This window comes from Urocitellus parryii, chromosome 5 (genome assembly GCF_045843805.1).
Source record: "Urocitellus parryii isolate mUroPar1 chromosome 5, mUroPar1.hap1, whole genome shotgun sequence".
Taxonomy (NCBI): Eukaryota; Metazoa; Chordata; class Mammalia; order Rodentia; family Sciuridae; genus Urocitellus; species Urocitellus parryii.
Genome location: NC_135535.1, coordinates 160,685,922 through 160,713,582, shown reverse-complemented (window position 1 = coordinate 160,713,582; position 27,661 = coordinate 160,685,922). Strand labels below are relative to the sequence as shown.

The 27,661-nt window shown below is 36.9% G+C and overlaps 1 protein-coding gene across 5 annotated transcripts; it reads left to right on the top strand.

The window, feature by feature from the left end:
• Positions 1–360: 360 nt before the first annotated feature.
• Positions 361–27,661, top strand: Anxa7 (annexin A7). Of its 5 annotated transcripts, none has more exons than XM_026390223.2 (14): positions 361–461; positions 7,898–7,952; positions 9,916–10,120; positions 11,111–11,212; positions 11,728–11,792; positions 12,214–12,279; positions 16,745–16,847; positions 17,060–17,154; positions 20,291–20,404; positions 20,612–20,782; positions 22,784–22,954; positions 23,032–23,107; positions 24,329–24,441; positions 27,236–27,661. In XM_026390223.2, exons 2-14 carry the CDS (start codon positions 7,899–7,901, stop codon positions 27,356–27,358), a joined length of 1,458 nt encoding a protein of 485 aa, XP_026246008.2. In that variant the 5' UTR covers positions 361–461; position 7,898; the 3' UTR covers positions 27,359–27,661. The 5 variants fall into 5 exon arrangements, with proteins under 5 accessions (XP_026246008.2, XP_026246006.2, XP_026246011.2 ...); XM_026390221.2 differs by having other exon boundaries at positions 11,102–11,212; XM_026390222.2 differs by lacking the exon at positions 361–461 and adding an exon at positions 696–1,114 and having other exon boundaries at positions 11,102–11,212.

The following is a 27,661-nucleotide window of genomic DNA, read 5'->3' as shown; positions in this document are numbered from 1 at the left end:
ATCTAGAGAATTCCAAGTAAACACTGATTGACTTCGCAGGAGGCTAATAAACGCCGTCTCCACCCCCCCAAGAGACGACGGAGAGGTTGCACCGGCCTCTCCTTCTCAGCCCCGCTCCGCCGCTCACTACTACAGGGGCTCCGGGATACCCCAAGAACCAGAACCCCGCAACTTCCTTAGTGACTTAAAGGAACACAAAAGGGATTAGAGCAGGCCCTTGAGGACCGAGGCTGGTGATCAAACCGGCTGAGCCACCTAAGGGGAGCGTTCTTTCCCGCAGGTGGAGCCGGGGCGGGAGGCCGAAGCCGCGCGTGGTGCCGCCCTCTCGTCCCGGGGGGCGTTCCCGGCCGCGGCGGCGATCCTAACGGGCTCGCGAGGCCGCCGGCTCCCCGCCCTCCCCCGCCCTCCCCGGCTCCATCTTGCGCGCGAGCGGGTTGGGCTCCGACGCTACTCCGGGTCAGGTGAGGAACTGGGCTCTCGCCTTTCGCCCTCTCTCCCGCCTGGGTCACCTCGCCCCCAGCCCGCTGTGGTGGCCGCCCTCCGGGAAGCGGTGGGGTCCCGTGGGGTCCCCGCGCCCGGGCGCAGTGGTGGCGACTCCAAACCCGGGCTGCAGGGCGGGGTCGCGCCGGGGTGGGGTGTACTCGGGAAGCCGGCAGGCCAGGAGTGCGGGAAGACCGGGGGATCTTGTTGGTTGGTCCTTGGTGTCACTGGGCTCTGCCGGGATCCTAGAGCAGTGACGCCCTGCCCTCTGGCAGGTAGACCACCAGTGGAGAGGCTGAGGCCAGGGTGTCCCTGCTGAAGCCACCTTCTGGGAGGCCTGGTAGGAAAACCCAGGAGCGGCACTGAAAGCCAGATCTGGCCGGGGACTGACTAGACTTTCTGGTGACACAGCAAATTGAGGGAAACGGGAAATTTTGTACTTTGCCTAGCGAACTCTCGAGACAGAATTCAGAAACCTGAGATTTGTAGTCTGGGTTAGGCTTACGATTCTTGGGAACTATTCTACGGAATAGCATTCGAGATTTGATTCCTCTTCATTGAGACAAACAGCCAAAGTGCACGGATTGTCGCCCGCCCTCTGAGAAGACCCAAGAAAACCCAGGTGCAGAGGGAGGTGGGTGCTGTCCACTATAAAGGAAAAGAACCCACCGTCTTTAAACTCTGTAATTTGTCGGCTGATAACGAGCTAACTTGATTAATTTGTCTTAATTACATTATGTGTGTAAAGAGCTACTTGTCAGAAAGGCATTTCAAGCACTAGATAGGCAGAAGAGATAATTTTGGTCACTGTAAACTTAAGCCCACTTTTAATTCCCTCCTGTCTATGCAGAAGACCAGCCATCTTTCCACATTCTTTATCCAAATTACTGACTGATTTAAATGGTCCTTCCAGACCTAGAGGCAAGTTTTGGAAAATTGTATCTGATGTTGCCCAACTTCAGTCACCCTTCCTGGTTTTTTTTTTTTTTTCTTCTTCTTCTTCTTCTTCTTCATAAATTTGCAACAGCTGCCTCCTGTGTTCTGGGCTGCAGGCCAGCTTTGGGACTTCCATTGTAAGACCCACCCATTTACCAGCTGACTCACTGGGTGGAGATAGTTTGGAGAACCTAGAATGATTTTCTAGTTTACTAAAAGTGTTTGAGGATAGAGAATGTTAAAAGGAAAATAAAAGCTCTGGTTCACCAGTATTATTCACTTTGGTAAAGTTGTGTAATTTGTTGAGTCATCCTGGGATTTGTTTAGATTTTTACAAAAACTTTTTAAGTTTACCTTTTGAATAGATGATACTGCACAATGTTAAAAGAGACTGAAAGGACATTGAAAAGTAAGTTTCCTTCTCCTTGAGCACTCCTCTCAAGAGGCAGTCACTGTTTTTTACTTCCTTGTGTATTGTTTCACGGATATTCTATACGTACACAAGAAAATAAGTGTATTTCTTATACATATGATTTCAGATTACCTATACAGTTTTTCACCTTGCTTTTTTTTCACTTTGGAGAGAGTTTTGGAGAGTTTCATATATGGGTTGAAAAGCTGCCTCCCCTCCCATTCCCCCACCACTAGAAGCGCTTTACCACTGACCTACACCCCCAGACCCCCACCGTTTTTTTGTCCCCGGATTTTGAGACAGGGTCTTACTGATTTGCTTAGGGCCTTGCTAAGTTTCTGGGACTGTCTTTAAACTCAGGATGTGTCTGCCTTAATCTCCCTAGTTACTGGGTTTACAGGCATGCACCACTGCACCTGGCCTTCCTCATTTTTGAGAACTGCATAACACTTCATTTAATAAATGTCCATAATCTATTTCACTTGTCCCTTACTGATGGCTGTTTACAGATTTTTTTAATTTGTTATTCATTTATTTTGTTTGGGGGGGTAGTACTGGGGATTGAACATAGGGGTGCTCTACCACTGAGCTACATCCCTAGCCTTTTTTTTTTTCATTTGACATAGGCTCTCATTAAGTTGCTGAGGCTGGCCCTGAATATGAGATCCTTTTGCCTCAGCCTCTTGAAAGCTGGGATTACAGGGGTGCATTTGGCTTATATAGGTTATTTTTTTTTAAGAGGGGTGGGAGAGAGAGAATTTTTATTTTTTTTCATTTTTGGTGGACACTTAATGTTTTTTTTAATTGCAAATAATACTGTAATCATCTTGCATATACATAAATTTGCACTTGTGCAAGTATTTCTATAACATTCCTGGAAATAAAATTGCACTTTCTACCTTTTCATATAATTCCATTCTTTAAAAGGTACTGAAATTCACTATTTAAAATTTAATTTTTATTATACATAGTTAGGTTTTGCTTTATTTTCATTGTTTTGAAAATCTTATTGACATAATTCGTCTAAGCACTTAAAAGTAGGATTTAATATAGTAGTTAAATGTAGGAATAGAAGTTTGTCTTGGAATAATTAAAAAAATTTTTTTTTGTATGGGAGGCTGAGGCAGGAGGTTTGCGAGGTTTAAAGCCAGTCTGAGCATGGCAAGGTTCTAAGCAACTCAGTGATATGGCTCAGTGGTCGAGTGCCCCTGAGTTCAATCTCCAGTTACCCCCCCACCAAAAAAAATTTTTTTTTGTAGGTATAGATGGACAGAATGCCTTTATTTTATGAAATAGATAACATTTTTCCCCCATTATATAGATAAAGAAGCAAACAAGAGATAAGTCACTTTCACATTGTTTTACAATTGTAATATGACAGATCTATATGAATGGAAACATAAGGAAAGAAGAAACTTTCTTTGGGAAGCCTTTTAGTAGCTCTTCCACCACTAAATTTAAAAGTCAGTGTCCGGCTTCCTTTCTAAACATAATTCAATAGAACGTTGACCATTTTTTGCTTTTAATGTCAAGTGAGAGAAAACAAGATTTATTTTTGTCAAGTTACAATTGCTTTTGTTTTAAATTAGATTTTTTCAGCCTCAATGTGAAGTCAAGGAAAATGCAAGTATCTGAATTATGATTAAGACCATAATACATTAGCTTTTTAAAATTAATTTTTAACAGTAGAATATATTTTGACATATTGTACACAGTGGAGCACAGCTTCTCATTCCTGTGGCTGTATGTGGTGCAGTCACTCCAGTAGTGTAATCATACATGTATATAGGGTAATAATGTCTGTCTCATTCTACCATCCTTTCCTTCCCACAGCCCCACGCCTCCCTTCACTCCCCTCTACAAAAACCAAAGTTGTTTCATTATTCCCTATCCCCCATACCACTACTGATTAGCACCCACTTATCAGAGAAAACATTAGGCCTTTGGTTTTGGGGGAATGGCTTATTTCACTTGGCATGATATTCTCTAGTTCATCTGTTTACCTGCAAATGCCATAATTTCATTCTTCTTTAAGGCTGAGTGATATTCCATTGTGTATATGTACCATATTTTCTTTATCAATTCATCTGTTGAAGGGCATCTACTTTGGTTCTGTAGTTTAGCTGTTGTGAATTGAGCTGCTGTAAACATTGATGTGGCTACGTCACTGTAGTATGTGATTTTAAGTCCTTTGGGTACAAACCAAAGAATGGGATAGCTGGGTCAAATGGTGGTTCCATTCTAAGTTTTCTGAGGTATCTCCATATTGCTTTCTATGGTGGTTGCACCAATTTTCAGTCTCACCAGCAATGTATGGGTATACATTATTTTAAATGTCTTTACAATGTAGTAATTTTTTAAAAACATTTTTTATTTTTTAGTTGTAGGTGGACACAATACCTTTATTTTATTTTTATGTGGTGCTGAGGATCAAACCCAGTGCCTCATGCATGCTAGGCGAGCACACTACCACTGAGCCACAACCCCAGCCCTATAATGTAGTAATTTGACCATGCATTCATAGTGGGATATATCCTGGAGACATAGAATATTGTAAAAAATATATATTATTTTGGTTATTTTTTATTGTTATGTGAGTAACATTATAGACATTTGTATTAACTTCCTATGGCTTTTGTAAAAAATTATCACAAACTTGGTGGCTTAAAAAAAAAAAAAAAAAGCAAACATTTTCTTATAATTCTGGAGTCCAGAAGCCCAAAATCAGTATCATTGGACCGAAATCAAGGTGTTGGCGGGCTGTACTTCCCTGGAGGTTGTAGGGAAAAATCTCTTCCTTCCTTGCCTCTTTTAGTTTCCTTGGCTTATGATTATACCACTCCAATTTCTGTGTCTGTGACCACATTGACTTTTCTTCTGTGTGTTATTCAAATTTCCTTCTGCCTCCGTATTACAAGGATACATGTGATTACATTTAAGTCCACATGGATATCTAGAATAATTTCCCCAGTTCACGTTCTTTAATTACATCACTTTTTTTTTTTTTCAAAATAAGGTAATGTAGTGTTGGCCAACTCTAAGGATTAGGGTGTGGTTATTTTTTGAGGACCTCTGACTGAGTTAACTACAGTGTCATTATCTTTCTGAAACTCAAATACAGTATGATGAAGCAAATAATTATGTTAATGTCATTAGGAACTAAGACTTAGGGTGTAAGGGAAAACATACATAAATCTAAAATTAAAAACCCTGTAATCCCAAATTTGCAGTGGAAATATCAATATGAGTAAGTTTTCTTTAGAAAAAAAAAATCATTAGCCTTGTCACGCTGAAAATCTAGAGACAATGATCAATCTAGTAGCAATGAATATCCCTAGTACCCAGGTTGTCATCTCTAAACTTTTTCTACTGAAAATGATTAAGGGCTTCTTGAAGAGTAGACTGTCCAGATCTGGGCAAAAAAAGTACAAGATGAGCCTGAAATATCTTTTCATGTAAAATGGCAAGGAGACCTGGGGGTGTTGCTCAGTAGTAGAGCACTTGCCTAGCATCCTCAAAACCCTAGATTTAGTCCCCAGGACTGCGGGGAAGAGATGGTCAAGGAAAATAGCAAAGATTTCATAGCCTACTATGAAGGGGCTCCTTTTCACCAAAGGTGGGATAAATTGAGCATTAATAAGAATAACTACAGTGGTCTCAAGCGTGTTTAAATTCTTGAATTCATACAGATACTTAAAAAAATTTAGTGCTCATTTTTTAGGCTAGCTCATTATTTTGAAAAATGGTTTAAAAAAAGGAAAAAAAATAAAATAACTTCTATATAAACTATACTTCAGGAAAACTAGTGTTGATGATAATATATTTCTCAAGAAGTATTCTTGAGGGGCTGGGGATGTGGCTCAAGCGGCAGCGTGCTCGCCTGGCATGCGCGGGGCCCTGGGTTCCATCCTCTGTACCACATAAAATAAAGATGTTGTGTTCACCAAAAACTGAAACATAAATATAAAAAAAGAGGTATTCTTGAGAATAATGTTATAATTATATTTAGTGTTATCAGTCACAAAAATGAAAAGGTATAAAAAGAAAAACACATCCTTATGTGTTTCCTGATAGAAGTACAGAAAACATCTATTGATATTCTTGTCCAAAAAACCTGGATCTGAACAAGTTTCTAGATCTTACTACTGATTTTTTTTGGGTGGGTGGTGGTAATCATTAACACTGAGGAGTTTCAGTTGGCAAAATCCAGACATTGGGAGATTTTACAATAAACTGGTTGGTTTCTTCAAATAAACTACAAGAAGAAACACAGGCAGCATAAGGAAGGGGAGGCTTATAGATAAAGAGACATATGAACTGATTATAATAGATGGACCTTATATATTGATTTGAACAATCAAACTAATTATAAATATTTTGAGACAATTGGAAATTCAAACAATTACTATATATTCGATATTGGGGAATTATTAAAATTTTAAGATACAGTGTTGATATATGATTGTGGATTAAAAGAGTGCCCTACTTTCTCTTTTACCTGAAAATGTATTGACATCTTTGTAAGTTAAAGAATGAAGTCTATGAATTTGCTTTAAGATAACCTAAAGGGAGACCAGTAGAGGAAAGGAACCAAGTGGGGGAGAGCTGGGGAATAATACTGGCCAATTATATTGTGTGTATGTACGAGCATGTAACAACAAATCCCATCAGTATAATAATATAATATTTCATAGATTAAAACAATTTCAGGGGCTGGGATTCAGTGGCAGAGTGCTTGCCTAGCATGTGTGAGGCACTGGGTTTGATCATTAGCACCACACAAGAAATTAATAAGATAAAGGCATGCTGTCCATCTACAACTACTAAATAAATAAATAAATAAAACAATTTCAGTAAGACATGGAGTTAAAACTAACACTATTATTTTTACTTCTGAATATGTTTGAAATTTTCTGTAATAAGTTAAATAAGTACAAAACAAAATAAAATCTTTAAGAGACAAGTGGAAATTTTAACTCTGACACATTGATATTAAGGGATTATTCATTTTTTTCATGTGTAATGACACTTTTAAACAGCTCTGTTAATTATTTTAACAAGTCCTCATGTTTTTGGAGCTTTGTTGGAGTATGTATAAGTTAAAATGATATATAATTTATGAGATTTGCTTCAAAATAATACAGTGGAATGACTGGGAGTGAGAGAGTTGTAAAGAAATAGAATTTAGCCTTGCATTGATAATTATTGCAGCTGAGTGATGGGTTTATCTTTACTTTTGAATAAGTTTGAAATTTTTCATAATTAAAAGTTTAAAAAAGCAAGGATTTAATCAGGTATGTCAATTTTTTTTTTTTTTTTTTTTTTTTTTACTTTTTTTTGAGCCAGGGGCTCACTGCTCTTCTACCCTGGCTGGCACTATAAGCCCTCACTGCTGCACCAGTTCTATGTTAACTCTCAACATTTATGCCATCATTTTCCATAACAGGGTTATATTCCCATATAAGGGAATTTCTGTGATACCTGGAAAGCATATTTTATTTTATTTAATTACTTATTTTTGTTTTTGTACCAGGAATTGAACCCAGGAGCACTGAACAGTGAGCCATATCCCTAGCCCTTTTTGTGTTTTGTTTGAGACAGGGTCTCACTAAGTTGCTGAACTTATGATCCTCCTGCCTCAGTCTCCCTAGCCATTAGGATTATAGGTGTGGCCAGTATGCTCCGCATGTATTCATTTTTAGTACCTTCACTTTGTGTCAGAAAACTACTGCAAGTTTTTCATTTATGAAAGCAATACAAAAGTATAATTTTAAAATGAATGTAAGTAAAAATTAATCGGCCTAAAGTATTTCCCAAATAATAATTGTAGAATTCAGAGATGAGATAAACTGTATGGTGTAAGAATGAAGTTGGAACCTTTACTATACTGATCTGTGCAAATAGCCAAGTGAAGAAGCATCTATTATAAATGTTGTATATATCCCTAATATCCACATTTTGACACCTACCATAAATCTTCTGTGTGGTTGCATGTGTGCCTGAGTATCTTGAAAGGCTTTAAAACTTACCAGAAATTACAGGGGACATTTTTTTTTCTTATAATTACAGAATGTCATACCCAGGCTATCCCCCCACAGGCTACCCACCTTTCCCTGGATATCCTGTAAGTATTGACACTTCAAAAACTAAAATAACTCATATCCTTGAAACAGGTATTATATATAGGAATAACTGATTGCAGATCTTACAGATGTGCTAGAGCAGGGTCATAAACTTAAACCTGCAGAGGTACCAAGTATAATTGGTAATTAAAAGCAGATGCTGTAGGGAAACTATCAAGAACAGTTTTCATTTATGGGAAGCTGGTGGCTACTCAGCTCTAGTCCCATAAGGCTAAGCATGGAGGTAGATCCAGTGTTGCAAGATATTTCAACACCTCAAGTAAAGCCAGAAACTTACATTTAGTGTGCAATGACCTAAATTTTAAAAATTTTGAAGTTTTAAAAATGTTAACTGATACATGAGCTTATAAAACGGGTATGTAAGCCAAGTCCATCCCATGAATGCCTGGCTTTTAACCATTTTGTTAGATTTAAAATAATGAAGAAGATCTTGACTCAGATAATTTGCAGTGGATCAGAGGGCCCTGGACTTGTTGATAGCTGTACCACTCTGAGGATGAAATTCATAGCTGAGGCATTCATAAGAATTGCACATTTCAATTTAATATTCATAAGTGTATTAGGACTGTTATATAACTCTGGAGGACTGTAAAGTGGGGCCTATACAGGTGAATGTTAATATATGGATCTTTATGTGAAGTAAATATATGGCTCTCCTGAATTTGTCAGAGGAGAAATGAGAATTACTAATATGTTCCCAGGTTTGTACCAAACTGTAACTCTGACAACCATTTCTGTCAGTTAGGCTAATTGCTAAAATAAACAACCCTAAAATCTCCGTAGTTTATCACACATATCTTGCTTGCTTCAGTTTCTTGGAAGTGACAGTAGGGCAGGGGTGGCTGGGAGGAGGCCTTCTTTCATGTACTGCTTCAGATTCCCAGGTTCCTTCCTTGTATTGATTCTACCATCCTTTCACACCTCAGGTCTTCCACTGGATTCTATTTGGGTGGGAGATAAAGGAAGAAAGAAAACATGGAAGATTGGGTAGAGGTTTTTAGTGGCCAGGCTAGTGGTCTGCTTTCATTCACCAGTGTTCAGTCATGTGGTGCTCCCTAACTGCAAGGAATTCAGAAAATGTAGTTCGGCTTTGTGGCTGGGGAGAAAGAGTTTGTTTTTGTTTTTAAAGTTCTTCAGTGTTGCCCAGGATGGCCTTGAACTCTTGGGCTCAAATGATCCTCCTGCCTCATCCTCCCAAGTAGCTGGGAGTACAGGGGTGTGCCACCACAACTAGCTAGAAGGAGTTTATTTTTTATTTATTTTTTTTTTTTTGAGAGAATTTTTTTTTTTTTTAATATTTATTTTTTAGTTCTCGGCGGACACAACATCTTTGTTGGTATGTGGTGCTGAGGATCGAACCCGGGTCGCACGCATGCGAGACGAGCGCGCTACCGCTTGAGCCACATCCCCAGCCCTAGAAGGAGTTTATTGAACACATTAAAGAAAGTCTACCACTCGTAGATGTCTGTCTGAACTAAAATCCAAAATGTTACATCTTGTGTATGATTGAATCACCCCTTTTTCTTTAATCTTATGCAACAGGTCCAGTTGTATTGCAAGAAAACAATGAATTCCTCTCTTTATGGTAGAGAGGAATATCTTTATCATATTTGCAAATGCTAGGAAAGTGAAGGAAATCATGAGCTTTATTAGTTGTTTTTGAAGCCTTGGGGTTGGCAAGAACCTAGTTCTGACATTCAAATAGAGAAATGGACCCCTCTTACATGACCCAAGTAGAATTAAATTTAACTAAATTTTGACAAGTGTCTGAGAAATTTGTTTAGTACTTATAAACTAGTGTAAGATGCTAGGACTTCTAATGAGATTTTTAAAAAATAAAATAATAAGCTAAGAGATCTTGATGATAATTTTTGGTCCTCTCTTTTAAAATATGGGTCATATTTCTCTGATCATATTCATTTGAAAAATTTTCTGGTTTTCTAGCCTGCAGGTCAGGAGTCATCTTTCCCGCCTCCAGGTCAATATCCTTATCCTAGTGGCTTTCCTCCAATGGGAGGAGGTGCCTACCCACCAGCACCAAGTGGTGGCTACCCAGGAACTGGAGGCTTCCCTGCATCTGGAGGTTATCCAGCCCCTGGAGGCTATCCTGGTGCCCCACAGCCAGGGGGAGCTCCATCCTATCCTGGAGGTGAGTTATGGATTGTGGGATTACTGATTTGGGATTGCTGAAGTACTTTTTCCTTTTCTCTCTTTAATTCCTGCTTGTTTTATAAGAGGTCAGAGTTGTTCTTAGTTAATCATGGACGGTAAGAGGAAATACCTAGCTGGCAAGGTGGAAGTATAAAAGTTCTCAGAGGACCTGAAAGCTGGGAGCAGTCTAAAAAATTCTGTGGAGAGAATTGGAATAAATTTAATGGTAATAATGGGCCAATATGTAACACTCTGGTTGATTATTTATGATTCTAAGAACTAAGGCACTTCAGTTAGTATGACTTTAACCTTCAACTTTATCTGAAGGTTTTTAAAAGAAGGAGGAAAAAAAACCCCAAAAAACCTTAGCAGTTTGTATGGTCAGTTAATAAAGAAGATGAGTGTAGTAAAAATTTTAATTTTATGTATTTTTGGTACCAGGGATTGTACCCAAGGGTGCTTAACCACCGAGCCACATCCCTAGCCCTTTGTTATTATTTTGAGACCACCTCACTAAATTGCTGAAGCTGGCTGTGAACCTGTGATCCTCTTGTCTCAGTGTCCCAAGCTGCTGGGATTACAGGTGTGGGCCTCTGCCAGTTTGTAGTAAAAAATTTTAAGGAGTTGGTGAGAAGCTGAATAATACACAAGAGGACTGCTTTTGCAGCATCACTACTATAGCGTTTCCCAGCAGATTACTCTGCTGGGCGTGGTGGCGCTCACCTGTAATCCCAGCGGCTCAGGAAGCTGAGGCAGGAAGATCCAGAGTTCAAAGCCAGCATCAGCAAAAGTAAGGTGCTAAGCAACTCGGTAAGGCTCAGTCTCTAAATAAAATACAAAATAGGGCTGAGGATGTGGCTCAGTGGTTGAGTGTACCTGAGTTCAATCCCCGCTGCCAAAAAAAAAAAAAAAAAAAAGATTACTCTGAAGTTTTCTCTGCATGAGAATTTTCACTATAGCTTATTGAACTATTTTTTAGTTCCTCCAGGCCAAGGATATGGAGCCCCACCCAGTTCAGCGAGCTTTTCTGGTTATCCACAGCCACCTTCACAGACTTATGGTGGTGGTCCTGCCCAGGTCCCACTACCTGGTAGGTATCAGCTGGTAGTATAGAGAGAAACAGTAACATAATACTGTGAATTTTTTAGTCGCCATTGAGAGAACTTGGTTTATGTTTGTGATAGTCTTCAGTGAATATGTATATGGTTTCATGAAGCAATTTAATGGAAGTGCTTAATCAGTAAAATGGGGATGTGGAATCACTTTTTGTATTTAAAAGTATCTCCAAAGCCAAAAAGAAAACACTTTAGGAACATCTGTCCAGTGTGTGCCACAAATGAAAACACCCCTGATAACCATTCCAGGTGGAGTCAGAATTAAATGTGGGTCAAATGTAAAAATACATAATTTGTTACTGTTGTGTAGAACAGGGAATATTAAAAAACCCATGTTGGGTTTAAAATCAGTGTCCTGGTGTGACATCCTGTTGATAGCATGAATGTTCTCATGTTTCTATATTCATAGTGATCAGTGTTATTTTGAAATATTGTCATATAACCTGTTTTTTTTTTTGGGGGGGGGTTATTGTTGTTTTTAAATATTTAGGTGGCTTTCCTGGAGGACAGATACCTTCTCAGTATCCTGGAGGACAAGCTCCTTACCCTAGTCAGGTATTTTTGCTTCTAACTTTTAAAATTTAGTTTGGGAAACTGGAAAATGCCAAAGAAGGATACCTCTCCTTTGCTAATATTAGAGGTTTCCATGAAGCAGAGGAAATGGCCTATTACAGTTACTTGACTTTAATCTTTACTTCTGATAGATCCCTTGCTGTCTTTTGTCCATCAGCTTTTAGTATCCTGATAACTTCAGTAAGATACATATAGATCCTTCTTACAGATAATGAAGCTCATAACTTTAAAGATTCACTTGGGTTCTCAGCATTGGTTTTAGTTCTTTTTCCTGTTTCCTGCCCTTACCAGCAATTATAACTATGAACTTGGGTCACTGGGTGATTGGAATTTCTGACAATGATTTATGAAGGGTTGTTTTGCTTTTCACTTTTCCATTTATAACTTTCCACTCTTCTTTCAGATCAATACAGAATCCTTTCCTTCCTATCCTGTTTTTTCTCCTGTTTCTTTGGATTGTAGCAGTGAAGTGAGTAAGGCTTTCTAATGTTCATTAATCACTAGATCCTCTCTATATTCCTCTATTTGTTTCTGGTTTCTCAAGCATTTTTCTTTCATCACTTCCTTGAAAGCTCAATTGTGTGGGGGTTTATCTTTTTGTCCAATAGTACTTGGCAGGGCTTTGAACATGGTAGTTGGTTAAGCATGTTGCATCAATTTCTTGGTAGCCCCAGACGGTCTCCCATACATATGTATATGAAATCTTCATCCCATCTCTATAGATCTTCTGGTTTATTATATTTCTTTTTCAGTGGTGCTGGGGACTGAACCTAGGATCTGAGCATGTGAGGCAGACACTTTGCCACTGAGCTACATGTCCAATCTGATAACTCCTTATTTTTTGTGTGCTGAGTGTTTTTTTTTATTATTCTTTTTAGATATAGAGCAGTAGAGTATATGACAGTAGAGTATATTTTGATATGCATGCATGGAGTATATCTTATTCTAATTAGGATAATACTATTTTATTCTTAAATCACTTTATTAATTATTTCATATCCTGTGGAAGTTACTAGGATTAGAAGCAGTATACTTTTACCTTGATTTTATTATTGATTTTCTCTATTATATATTAACAAAGGTCTAGCATTTTCAAGCTTATTTTAGGCTGGAGTATAGTATTAGAAGAGAAATACCTTAGTGAATTATTTTGGCTCACTTTTCTGATTTGAGGAATTTGAGATCCAAAGAGGTACCTCTTCTAGGGCCATACAGTTGGGGAAAGACAAAGGTGAAGACCTGATTGTAGTTCTTCTGACTTTCAGACCAGAGTCTTTCTGTTACTCTGTGCTGCTTTGCCAGTATAGCAAATGATATTCCTCCAAAGCACATAGTAAATGGCTTTCAGTCCTTTTTTATGATTGAAGTTGATTATTCATCATATTATAAATCTGTGGTTAATCACTTGTGAGAATTTTGATTTTAGCTTATGCAGATATATAGCTTTAAAGACATCATTTAATAATTAAATGAGATTTTTTAAAATATAGAACAGTAAAATTAAAATATATACATGTATACAACTTATTTTGTGTAACAATTTCCACCTTAAACTAGAACTGAAATTAATAGGGAGACCCAGCAGCTTGGGAGGCTGAGGCAGGAGGATTGCAAATTCAAAGCCAGCCTCAGCAATTAGCAAGCCCCTAAGCAACTTATCGAGACCCTATCTCTAAATAAAATAAAAAATAGGGCTGGGGATATGGCTCAGTGGATAAGCAGCCCTGGGTTAAATCCCGGTATTAAAAAAAAAAAAAATGGGGAGTTAACAGAGCAGTAGATTTTGGAAGAGCTTTTATTTATTTATTTTTTAATACTACTCGAGATTGAGCCCAGAGGTGCTATACCACTATGCTATATCCTCAGCCCTTTTTTGTTTATTTAAAAAAAAAAATTTAAGACAGGGTCTAGCAAAATATCCCAGAATGACCTCAAATTTTTACTCCTCTCCTCAGCCACTGGAATAGTTGAGATTACAGGCATGCACCATTGTGCCCACCTAGCTGGAAGAGCTTTTAGATGGAAATAGCTTAGTAGCTCAGTGGTTAAGTAGTTAAGTTCAATCCCTGGTACAAAAAAAAAGCCCTTACCCACCTTTAGTACCAACTGATTTCAACCTTCCCACTGAAAAACTAACCAGAATTAGAGTTGGACCAGAGAGATCAGCTAGCCCAATTACCCATACAAGAGAGTAATTTTTCTTTATATCTTTCTTTTTTTGGCGGGCGGGGGCGTGGATAACCAGGTACTGAACTCAGGGGCATTTGACCACTGAGCCACAACCCCAGCCCTATTTAAAAATATATACATTTATTTTTAGTTATAGGTGGACACCATATCTTTATTTTATTTTTATGTGGTGCTGAGGATCGAACCCAGTGCCTCAACGCATGCTAGGTGAGCACTGAGCCACAACCCCAGCCCTATTTTGTATTTAATTTGGAGACAAGATCTCACTGAGTTGCTTGGGGCCTTGCTTTTTGTTGAGGCTGGCTTTGAACTCGTGATTCTCCTGTCTTAGCACCCAACAAAGGGAGGGACTTCTATTAGCAGACTCATAGTGCTAAGAAATCTCTCCTAGGGCTGGGGATGTGGCTCAAGCGGTAGCGCGCTCGCCTAGCATGCGTGCGGCCCGGGTTCGATCCTCAGCAGCACCACATACCAACAAAGATGTTGTGTCCGCCGAGAACTAAGAAAAAATAAAAATAAAATGTTAAAATTCAAAAAAAAAAAAAAATCTCTCCTAGAGCTTTGACTGTTAGGAACATAGACTGATTTCTTTGAATTTAATATAATTCCTAGAGGATGATAATATTCTTGAAGATTCATTTCTAACTAAAGACTTTCAACATAGAATACGTCAACATTTTTCTCTACAGATGAAAAATAAAAGATTTTTTTCTTTTAGACAAAAGAGGAAAACAGTGGGAATCATCAAACAGTGTATGACAACAGTTCATTTTTCTTACTGTTCAGACCAGGTTATTAAAAGCAAGGTCTTCTGCCCTTCTAAGAATTTAGACAACAGTAGCTATCTCAATGGCCAGTATCTTAGTTTCTTGATACAGTAAGGCTTAAGTAAGAAGAGTATGTTGAAATTTTTTAATACTTGAATATTTGCTACAAGTAGAATAATTAATAGTTTTTCCTTAAAACCATCATAGGAATATTTCTTGTTAGTATTCTGCTTACATTTTTGGCTAGTAAGTGGGAGGAATTATTGACCATAAAATATTATCTTGGGACTGTATCTCTCCCACTGCCTAACATGCCCAAGCTCTGGGTTCAATCTCCAGTGCTGCCAAAATAAAAGTTTTTTTGAAAGAAGGTCATGTTCCCTTCTTTCCATTTACTTTGACCATAGTATATTATTGTATTCGGTAGGTATAATTTTAAATTCAGTTTTAGTTGCCTAAAAAGCAGTTGGATCATTTTTGAAATAATATTGATTGCATGTTTAAATGATAATACCTTTGACATATTTGGTTAAATAAAACATGTTGTTATAATTAAAATTTTTGAAAAATTCATGGGTTATTATCTTGCTTCATTCCATCCCTTACTAAGTCTGACTTGGAATATTTTAAGAAAACTATTGAATTGTTTCCTAGCATAGTATTTAAAGTGAAATACTATTGCCCAACCTCAGACCTTATTTAAATTTTACTAATTGCCCCAATAATGTCCTTTCTCTGATTCAGGATCAAATCCAGAATGAAACACTGAATTTATTGTCACATCCCTCAAGTCCTCTTTAATCTAAAATAGTCTTCAGTCTCTTGTTCATGACCTTTACGCTTTTGAAGAACACTGATTTATTTTAAAACATTTCTTAATTTTGGGTTTGTTTGATATTTCCTCATAATTAAATTCAGGTTATGCCTTTTTGTCAGGAATACCACAGAAATGTTATTTTCCTAGCATATCATATCCAGAGGCACTTAGTGACTTCTTCCATTACTAGCAAAAAAAATTTTTGATCACTTATTTAAAACATTACTTGCTCAGTTTCTCTCATGTAATAATCCAAACTATGCAGTTATCTTTGTTCTGATCATACTTTTGTCTCCTAATTTTAGCATCCATTGATACAGTTATAACTGAAACAGTTATTACAGTGGTATTTGTCAAATGGCGATTTTTAAATTTCCACAGAGATTTGTACTTTAATAATATATTCCAGGGTAGAGCGCTTGCCAAGCATGTGTGAGGCACTGGGTTCAGTTCTCAGCACCACATAAAAAATAAAATAAAATAAATAAATAAATAAATAATAAAGGTTAAATTCTTTAAAAACATTATATGTATATATAAATTTCATATATATATAAAATTATATATGTATGTATATGGTCTGTGTTCTGTTTTCTTGTTTGTTTCCTCATAAGATAGGAATATTGTACCTTTCAGAATCTTAATCATTATTTTTCTCATTTTGTGGTTTTATTATAAAACATTTTATTTTTAATAATCAGGGCCTTTGGAAGAAATGAAGAGAGATTACCAGAATTATATTGCTAGTTTGAAAACTTGTTGGGCTCTTATATCTATTTGACTAAAGCCATATTCTGCCTTTACATCAAACATTTTCACTCCTCTCACACTGTTTAGGGATCAGTCCTTTTTTTCTTCCTGTTCTAGCAAAAAGGAAGCCAATGCATAAGAAGACCATAACTTTAATTTCACAAGTTTGACCCTTTTGTGTCCTTGAAGATTGATGTCTGGCTAATCTGTTAATACAAGAAAAATTGGTTCCAAAGTGGGATAGGTCTTTCCTATCTGTTCTAGAATGAGCCCTGGTAATAATATGCTCATATTCTTGATATTAAATCCAAATATTGACCTTCTTGCCTAAAGATTGATATCAGGAGAATCTTTAATTTGCCTTATTGTCAGCAGAGAATCCTGACTTGGATTTTATGTTTTGTTCTTAGCCTGCAGCAATGACTCAGGGTACTCAAGGGACCATTCAACCAGCTGCCAACTTCGATGCTATGAGAGATGCAGAAATTCTCCGTAAAGCAATGAAAGGATTTGGTAAGGAAAACAGATTTTGTCTTTTATAAGAAGTTAAAATAATTAACTCTGAAGTAAAATAAACCTATGTCATAAACCAAGTTCATGTGTCAGCCTGTGCCCATGCTTCATTTTTTTCTGGCACATACTTCCTTGTAAGTATTCTATGGAATGGTCTCCAGTAGCACCCAACATAGATTTCATCCTTACTTCAATGTGTATGGTTCTTACAGGGACAGATGAGCAGGCAATTGTGGATGTTGTGGCCAGTCGTTCCAATGATCAGAGGCAAAAAATTAAAGCAGCTTTTAAGACCATGTATGGCAAGGTATGGGTTTTTGTTTCTGTGTTTTTGCTTTTCTTTAGTGACCACAAGCAGGGGCAGGTAGACTCTGCATTCATGTCAGATTGGATGCCATGTTTTTATTAGTATCTTTAGTACAATGGAGAGACAGCTAGAGTTTATAGACTCAGGAGTGGTGAATTCACTATATATTTCTTTTAAAAGCCTTTTTCATTCTAGAGAAATCCTGATCTCATAGTCATTCCTTATACTAATGTCTCATATGTGATAGTTGTTCAGTAGAAACCAAATTATGACCATAATCATGACCTCCTTATAGTGGAACTCAAGGCTTATTACATAGCCCCTGATTAATTCTTGGTCCTTAACATCATCTTCTACTCCTTCCTCTCCCTTCAAACAAGTTCTGTATTAACATTAAATGGAGCTGGCTGTGGTGGCACAGTTGACTCAGGAGGCTGAGGCAGAAGGATAGAGAGTTCAAAGACAGCTTTAGCAACTTAGTGAGGCTTCAAGGAACTCGATTAAACCTTCCTCTAAATAAAATACAAAAAAGGGCTGGGGATGTGGATCAATGGTTAAGTGCCCCTGGGTTCAATCCCCAGTACCGCAGTACAAAAAAAAAAAAAAAAAAAAAAAAAAAAAAAAATACATGTAACTACTTGCCATTCTTTGCATACTCTGTGGTCTCTCATAGCATGTTTTATACATGCTATGTTCCTGGCCTTTTACACCTTTTTGTCTGCATGACCAACAACTTCTTAAAGACTGGGTTTGAATATCAATTACTATAACATTTCTGTCATTGCTCTGGGCAGAATATAACTATTCCTTCCACTCTGGTCCCATAGCACTTTGTATACTGTCACTAATCTCATGGGACACCTCTTATAACTGTGAGCTTCCCTAGGATAAACCATGTGTGTTTATCTTTATGCCTATAGCACCAAGTATACAGTAACAAGTAACTTCCTAATATTTGCTGAATGGATGATCATTGATTAAATCCAGCAAGACTATGGCTAACAAGTTCCATCCTTTTTCAGATTTAATGAGAAACACTGGGCAGCATTATTTAGCTATTTATATAGGAATCCCCCAAATTTCCTAATATCTTCTGCATCTAGTTTACTTTTCTCAGAATGGAGTAGTGATTCCTCAGTCTGGCCTTGCCTATTCTATTCTGCCATTTCCTCTGCCCAACCCAGATTCACTACTACTACGGCTACTTTTTTTTTTTTTTAATTTTTAGGAAGGTGTGCTCTGGGGATCAAACCAGGACATCAAGCACATAGGCAAGCACTCTACCACTAAACCACATATGCTTCTTTATTCTTTTTTTTTTTAAATCTTTTAGTTGTAGTTGGACACAATACTTTTATTTTAATAGGATGCTGAGGATCGAACTCAGGGCCTGTCATGTGCTAGGCAAGCATTCTACCCTTGAGCCACAACCCCAGCCCCCTCCCGCTTCTTTATTCCTAAGATTAAGTATGCAAACACAAGCCCTAGACTTCCGTAAAGTGCAATATCAGATTCATTTCTCTCATATTTTCCATGTTATGAATTTCTTCAGTTCATATCTAGTCTGTTATGCTATCTTGAATTTTCTCAGATACTACTTTAGAATTAAAACTGAACTTAACGACCTATTTTTCTTACCCCAGCTACCTTATCACTTGACTTATTAGTAAAATGAGTTTTCTTGCATTCTGTGGAGTCATCTTTGAGTCCATATTCTTTTTTTAAAAAAAAACATTTATTTTTTAGTTTTAGGTGGACACAATACCTTTATTTTGTTTTTATGTGGTGCTGAGGATTAAACCCAGTGCCTCATGCATGCTAGGCGAGTGCTCTTCCTCTGAGCCACAACTCCAGCTCCTGATTCCATATTCTTTATCAATTAGTGAATATTTATTCAGGGCCTACTATATGCAAGTAGTGTCTTGTCCTAACAATTTTATTTACTAAGTTTTATTCTATAAAATGACTTTTTAAAAGTGTCTTTTGTATACTTTGTTCATTTCCATTGCTGCTGCCTAAGTTCAAGCCTGCTTGCCTGCCTTTCTTTCTTTCTTCCTGTCTCTTTTTCTTTCTCTCTCCCCCACCTCTTTCTTTTGTGGTGCTGGGGGTCATACTCATGTTAAACAAGTGTTCTACCATTGAGCTACACTCCCAGCCCAAGTCCAGGTCTTTTATTACTTCTTAACTACATATTTCAATAGCCAAAATGTTCTTATTTATAGCCTTTTTATTACCATGGACCATCCTGCATATTGTTATTATTTATATCAAACTATCTTGCATAAAAGTTTCCAGTGGCTCCTCCCAGAAAGTAATCCAAGATTTAGTTATCTGCTATGAAAACCTTCTTATCTAACAAAATCAGTTGTCTTTATTATTCCACTGAGCAAGCTTTACTCATTCTTTCCTCTTACCTGGTGATTCTCAAAAATAGCTAAATACCATCAAAAATTTTAGAACTTAAAAACACACAGAATTTCTAAGTCTTAGTTCTAGACACCAATTTTTAAAGAAGCTGTATAGATGATTTTAATACTGGGAACTACTTCTTTATTCCTTGTTCATGTTCCATCTTTCTGCCTGAAATACCTTTTTTTATTTGCCTGCTAATTTTTTTAGGTATTCTTCAAAAGCTGGACTAAAAGCTTTCTCTGAGCTCTCTATCCCTTTAAAACTTCCATGTTTCAACTTTTTCGGTTTGTTTTTATACTCCTTGTCTGGTACTGGAATACAGGTTGGCATGTATTCTCTTTTTAGATATTTATCTTTCCAAATGAGAGCAAGATGATGATGACTTCTATTTCCTCATAGAACCAGTTTCTTGTACTAAATAGATATCCATTTATGTTATTAATCTAAGTTATTATTTATTCCACATATTTCTCATCTTTGTAACTGGTAAAGTAGAACTGCAATAAGAATATATCAAGTGTTCATAGATAGAATGAATATGTATCTGCTCGAATGTAACACACTTCCAATATATGTGTTATTTCTTTAGTATATCACTTTCAGATTTGAAATTTAGGTTTTTCTAAAGCAATTCTATTTCATTTTTTCACATTTTTCTTAAAAGATTTAAGTGATAAAAAATTTGGAGACTATGTATGCTTAGGTTGCATTTGTAATTAAACAGGATTTAATCAAAGATCTCAAGTCAGAGTTGAGTGGAAATATGGAAGAACTGATTCTTGCCCTGTTCATGCCTCCTATATATTATGATGCCTGGAGTTTACAGAATGCAATGCAGGTACTTTGTCATTTACTACATTTTATTCCATTTCACATGTAAAACCCCACAAATTACAGTGGTTCTGAATTTTCATATCTGAAATAGTTTTTCAGTTCTAGAAGACAAGTGTTTGTTGGAGTAGTAAAATTTAATTACTTTCAGTAATTGAAAATAAAGATTTTGCTTTTCTTTTATATAATTTACCCTTTTCTTCATTTCACATAGGGAGCAGGAACTCAGGAACGAGTATTGATAGAGATTTTGTGCACAAGAACAAATCAAGAAATCCGAGACATTGTCAGATGTTATCAATCAGAATTTGGACGAGACCTTGAAAAGGACATTAGGTCAGATACATCAGGACATTTTGAACGTTTACTTGTATCCATGTGCCAGGTGAGTGTAGCGTGAATGTTTCTGTATAGTAGAGGGAACATACTTTATTGCCAATTAAAATGAACATTCTTATTCATTTTAATATTTAGCCACCTTGGAATATTGCCAGCTTTAAGAGGAATAGCACAGATTTGGTATTCAGGTTTTTTTGTAGTTAATACTGGGATTTATTTCTGCAAATTTGGATTTCCTAAGAAATTAGAAATTGGGGCTGGGGATGTGGCTCAAGCAGAAACGCACTCACCTGGCATGCGCGGGGCGCTGGGTTCGATCCTCAGCACCACATAAAATAAAAGATGTTGTGTCCACCGAAAACTGAAAAAAAAAAAAAAAAGTTAATATCTCTCTCTCTCTCTCTCTCTCTCTCTCTCTCTCTCTCTCTCCAAGGTTTAGTGGAAACAGAACCCAGCTTTAGGCTAGAATGGGGATAAAACTGTATATTTAAGTTTAGCAGTGTCCTGCCAGTTATATTGGACCAAATGAAGATATGTAGGACAGCCATAGACCTGCTGAACTATGTAAAGAGAGCCAGAAATGCAGAAAAATATTTAAGGGTTCATATTAATACTATGATTAGTATCATTCTTATTCTGATTGCCCAAATATGCTGGAGAAGTAACAGATAATACCCAAACTGGTATTTGGACAGAAAGGATGAGGATGTATTTGAAAGAGATGATAAAAAAGACTAGCACACAGATTCAGTGTAAGGAGTTATGGCTGTCCTACTAGTGCATATGTCTTGAGGAATCTAAAAGTAGAAGAGGGACTCTTAAAAGCCAACGAGGTAATTGGAAAAAGTGCAGAAGTTAAGGGATATGGAAACAAGAAAATGAAGCAGATAGGTTGTTATAACAGTAACAGAGCAGGGAAGTAGGTTAGCATTTAGAAAGAACAAGGAGGAAAACAGGAATAGTTGATGCTTTTCTGCAGTGTGAATAGAAGATTAGCTTCCTAGAAAAGGGGACTGCATTTTGAGTATGAGTCCAAAGGCAGTGTTAAGGGAAGTTTTTCCTTGAGCATCTTTTTCTGTGCTATGTTCAGATACCCATTTAGAATATCCCTCTACATATTCTTTGTGTTAAGTGCTTCTTAGAAAACACTCTTCACCTTGAGAGAGCATCTTTTCATTTTGTTCCTCAGGCACCAACTTGAAAGGGCAACCTTGTATTAAGATTATACTTGGGGGGGCTGGGGTTGTAGCTCAGTAGTAGAGTGCTTGCCTAGCATGTATGAGGCACTGGGTTTGATTCTCAGCACCACAGGTAAATATATAAAATATAAAGGTCCTTTGACAACTAAAAAAATTTTAAAAAACTAAAAACACCTTAGATGAAGGAAAAGAAGTCCATAAAATCTCCATATTATATCTTCCCTCCTTAGACTTTAAATTCCTTGAGGGCAAGAACCTTTAATTTTATGCATGGATATAAGGGGAATTCCATACAGTGCATATTGATGTTTAAATCTTAGCTTAGGAGAGTTTTAATTGTGTCATTTGGTAGTTTGTTTCTCCTAGTAAAGAGATTTTTGTTTAAATCTTTTCTGTTTTAATTTGACTCTCAAAGCCCTAAATTTCTTCCTTTTTTCCCCCCCCCTTCTGTATCAGGGATTGAACCCAGAGGCACTTTACTACTGAACTACATTTTTTATTTTGAGACCAAATAAGTTGCTGAGGCTGGCCTTGAACTTGTGACCCTCCTGTGTCAGCCTTCCAGGTTGCAGGTTCCAGGTTGCTGGCATGTGCCACTGCCTGTCTTGAAACTCTTTGTTTTAAAATAACCTTATTAAACTCTGATCATTTGCTATAAAATCCAGACAGTGTAATATAGTACTAGCTGCACTGCTACAGTTTCTTTGGAAATGAAAGATACATATGATGACTTAATGTATTAATCTTTAATAAGTTGTCTCTTTAAATCCAAATGTTACAAGATTGCAAAACAATGTTTTTAATAGCACTTTTCTTCATTTCAATTCATGCCTTCTGTTTTTTTGCAGGGAAATCGTGATGAGAATCAGAGTGTAAACCACCAAATGGCTCAAGAAGATGCTCAGCGTCTCTATCAGGCTGGTGAGGGGAGACTAGGGACAGATGAATCTTGCTTTAACATGATCCTTGCCACACGAAGCTTTCCTCAGCTGAAAGCTACCATGGAGGCTTATTCCAGGGTATGAGCTTTTCTTCTGAAAATTTGGTGTCTGTTTTAGGATGTGAAAATATTTAACCCTATAATTTTTGTTGACAGATGTCTAATCGAGATTTGTTAAGCAGTGTGGGCCGCGAGTTTTCTGGATATGTTGAAAGTGGTTTGAAGACCATTTGTAAGATATTTTTGTGCTTTTCTTGGTTTTGTTTTCCAATCAATAGGGGTTTGAATAGTTGTTCCCATTAAGTGATAATAATTAATAAAATCTTCCTGGCATCACTTAGGCAGAAACTGAGTTAATTATATGTTTTTCTTTGTAATTTCCTGTGAATGGTTGCTGGTGTGGTCAAAATAGGATTGTTTTGAGATTATTCAACTTTATCTATAATATCTTTTCCTGAGAACTGTGCAAGAAGATTCAATAGATTATAACACTTCTTTAAGGTGAACAGGAAAGCATTAAGGAACTACTGGTACCATGACAAAACACTTTTGAACCCTCAATTATGGTTTTTAAGTACTTAGCCCAATGAGACCCTTTCCCCTTTTGAAATTAAACAACCCGTTTCTGGTGATCTAAATGCCCAGATGTCTATTTGAAATTGAAATTTTGTTCCCAGGGATACTAGGACTAAGGAGAGTAACACAATTGTATTAGCAATGGAGTATCTTACAAATATTACTATCCTAATTATAGCAAAAGTGATAAATGTACACTTAGTACCCTACTATTTGTAGGAGGAAACTCAACTGAGTGAATTTTCTAGAGAAATGCCAGATTTCTGAGCGTCATTTTGAACTCTGCTCAAATCTTATATCTTACTTTCAGCCAAATGATATTCTTGACTGAAAATTTGGTGTCTGTTTTAGGATGTGAAAATATTTAACCCTATAATTTTTGTTGACAGATGTCTAATTGAGATTTGTTAAGCAGTGTGGGCTAAGAGTTTTCTGGATATGTTGAAAGTGGTTTGAAGACCATCTTACAGATGGTCTATTTCACATGAGTCCTAGGCTTATTTTTTTCTTACAGGTGGTCTTCAAACCACTTAAAAAAGTTTGTCATTATTCCTCTTAAGATATTACTGGGGCACACTTCTTACAGATTTTTCCATTGTAAGGGAGCAAATATAATGAATCTAAATCAATACATTTATGGAGAAAAAAATGTTTTATGGGACAGAGGAAATCTTCTAGATTTGAAGGTAGCTTGTATGGTACAGCAAGAAAGAAAGATGGCTGAGAAAAACTAAGGGAGGTTGACATCTCCAACTCCTCTGAGATTTCTAACATGATTATGTAGAAAATAAAGGCAAGCTAGAAGTGACAAAAGAAGCTGGAGGGGTAAACTGGTTTCCAAGTCATGATTTTAGACTGAAGTATCTCTGACTTGTAGTGCAGTGTGCCCTGAACCGTCCTGCCTTCTTTGCTGAGCGGCTGTACTATTCTATGAAAGGTGCAGGCACAGATGACTCCACTCTGGTCAGGATTGTGGTCTCTCGAAGTGAGGTAAGGCAAAGCAGCACTTTTTCTTTTTGTCTGGGATTTTGAATGTTAGCTTCTTAAAAATGTCTTAGTTGGTTGTGAACCAACTAAGAATATTGTAAGAAAGAGCTTTCTTTGTCATTGTATTTATTTGTCATAGTATTCACTTTCTTCATTTTGTGAGAGAGGCCTATAGTAGTGAACAAAACCCTCTACCTCAATAAAAACACCACCAAGAAATGTTCCTAATTGAGAAGATCTGTGGAGACTACTTATTTTATGGCAAGTTGAATGATATTTATTTTTAATTTAATCTTTGTAAGAAACAGGAGTCAAGCTGTGTTGCCTAGGCTGGTCCCCAAACTCCTGGGCTCAAACACTCTTTCTGCTTGAGTCTCCTGAGCAACTGGAATTATAGGCACGTGCCACCATGCCTTGCTTGTTTGCTTGCTTTGGTCTGTTTGTTTATTTATTTATTCATTTTTTCACTTTATTTTGCCTGGCTGGAGTCAAACCTAGGGCCTTATATATGCCAAGCAAGTGCTCTACCACTAATTAATCTACAGTCTTGGGCTTATTTTTAAAATTTTGCTCATGTAAAAAATTACATGAAAAACTAATATATGTTAATCCTATTAGATATGAAAGTTGATTGAAATTTAATGTCCCTTATTCATTATAAGGGATCACCATTTTTCTTTACCTAAATGTGGACTCAAACATTTTTATTTATATATATATGCATCTATAAGAGTGAGTGTGTGTGTGTGTGTGTGTGTGTGTGTGTGTGTGTGTGTGTGTGTGTAGTGTTGAGGATTGAACCCAGGGCCTTATGTTAGGCAAACACTCTGTGACTAATCTGTAGCCTGAGCCCTGAAATTTTTTAGTTTTAGGGAAATATACACTACTAAATAATACTAGAGAAGCTAGATCATTTTTACCAAACCAACCAGTGTATGATGTTTTAAAAAATATTTTGTGTGTTTATTCTTAGTTCTCTAACCATGATCTTTTAAAAAATTGTAATGAGGAGCTGAGCTTGTAGCTCAGTGGTAGAGCACTTGCCTAGCATGTATGAGGCACTGGGTTCAGTTCTCAGCACCACATATAAATAAATAAATAAACAAACAAACAAATAAATATCCATTGACAACTTAAAAATATTTTTAAAAATTGTAATGAAATATTCATAACACAGAATTTACCATTTTTAAACATTTTTAAGTATACAATTCACTGGTGTTAAATATATTTATGTTATTGTGTTACAATTACCACTGTCCACCTTAGAACTTTTTTCTTCTTGCCAAACAAAATTTCATGTTTCAGTATTGTAGGGACCTCTCACAGCATGAGGAAAGTTAATACTGTGCTTTATTCTACCTTTCTCCTTAAACAGTAAATCCCCAACCTCTTTTCTTTCAAACCTCAGAAACCACCATGCAACTTTTTTTTTTTTTTTTTAATTTACTTTATTTATTTATGTGGTGCTGAGGATTGAACCCAGGGCCCTATGTATGCTAGGCAAGCATGCTACCACTGAGCCACAACCCCAGCCCAACACCATGCAACTTTCCATTCCTATGTTTCACTGTGCTAGCCACCCCGTATGAGTGGAATCATAAAAGTATTTGATCTTTTGTGACTGGCTTTTTTTACTTAGCTTAGTGTCTTCATGATTCAGAAATTTCTCCCTTTTAAAGGCTAAATAATATTCTATTATATCTTTTTAAAAAATTTTTTCAGATGTTGATGGACCTTGATTTTATTCATTTATTTATATGGGGTGCTGAGAATTGAACTCAGTGCCTCACACATGCTAGGCAAGCACTCTACCACTGAGCCACAACTCCAGCCCCAATATTCTATCTCATCTATTTACTACTTTTTCCTATCTGTCTTTGCAAATGTGGCTTGTTTCTACCTTTTGACAATTGCGAATAATGCTGCTGCAAAGATGGGTATACAATCTGTTCAGGTTCCTACTTTTCACTTTTTTCTTATTTACCAAGAAGTACAATTACTGAATGATGTAATTCTATGGCTCTTTTGATTGGGGGGGAATCACCATACTGTTTTCCATTGCAGTTGCATCATTTTACATTGTCACCAGTGATAAATAATGGTTCCCGTTTGTTAACATCCTCTCCAACACTTATTACATTCTTTGTTTGTGATAGGAATCATTCTATTATCAAATGGCTTATTCTATCATAGCCATTCTGTTTTTTAAATGACTAATATATTTGGAATAATAGATAACATGAGTATCACACTTACCCAGTATTTTACAGAACAGTTAATCAGACTTCCATTGGGTACTGCTAACCCTGGTTATGAATGTCAGCTATAAAATGTCAGTCACTAGGTGTTTCCTCCTTCCCCACATTTTGATTATTAAGAACTTATGATTAGCCAGGTGTGGTGGCACACGCCTGTAATCCCAGCAGCTCAGGAGGTGCTAAGCAACTCAGTGAGACCCTGTCTTTAAATAAAATACAAAAAATGGCTGGGGACATGACTTAGTTGTTGAGTGCCTCTAAATTCAATCCCCAGTGCCACACACACACAAAAATTTACGATCATTAAGAATTACAGTAAATAGGGGCTGGGGATGTGGCTCAAGCGGTAGCGCGCTTGCCTGGCATGCATGTGGCCTGGGTTCGATCCTCAGCACCACATACAAATAAAGATGTTGTGTCCGCTGAAAACTAAAAAATAAATATTAAAAAAAAATTTTTTGAAAAAAAAAAGAATTACAGTAAATACTAGGGGTTTTTGACTAATTTTTTTTCCTAACCTATCATTTCTTATGCAGATCGACCTTGTACAAATAAAAGAGATGTTCACTCAGATGTATCAGAAGACCCTGGGCACAATGATTTCGAGTGACACAAGTGGAGATTACCGAAAGCTGCTTCTGGCCATTGTGGGTCAGTAGAAGGGATTTTTTTTTTTTAAAGGAATGAAGCTATTCATAGCTCATTCTTTAGAACAATGACTGACCCGCATGCAGCAGTATCAACTACCGCTTAACCAAAACAGCTTTTTACCAAGGACTGTCAGGGTAATGTGCTCAGTTTGCACATGTTGTTGTTGCCTTAAATCTAATGTTATCTTTTCATTCTGTGTATAAAGTAAAGCCATATACAATGATGTAATAATTTTGCAATGTTTGTAAAGCTTCATTCTCACTGCTTTTATTCTAATCAGGATTTCAAATTGAATAAAAATCACAGCAATA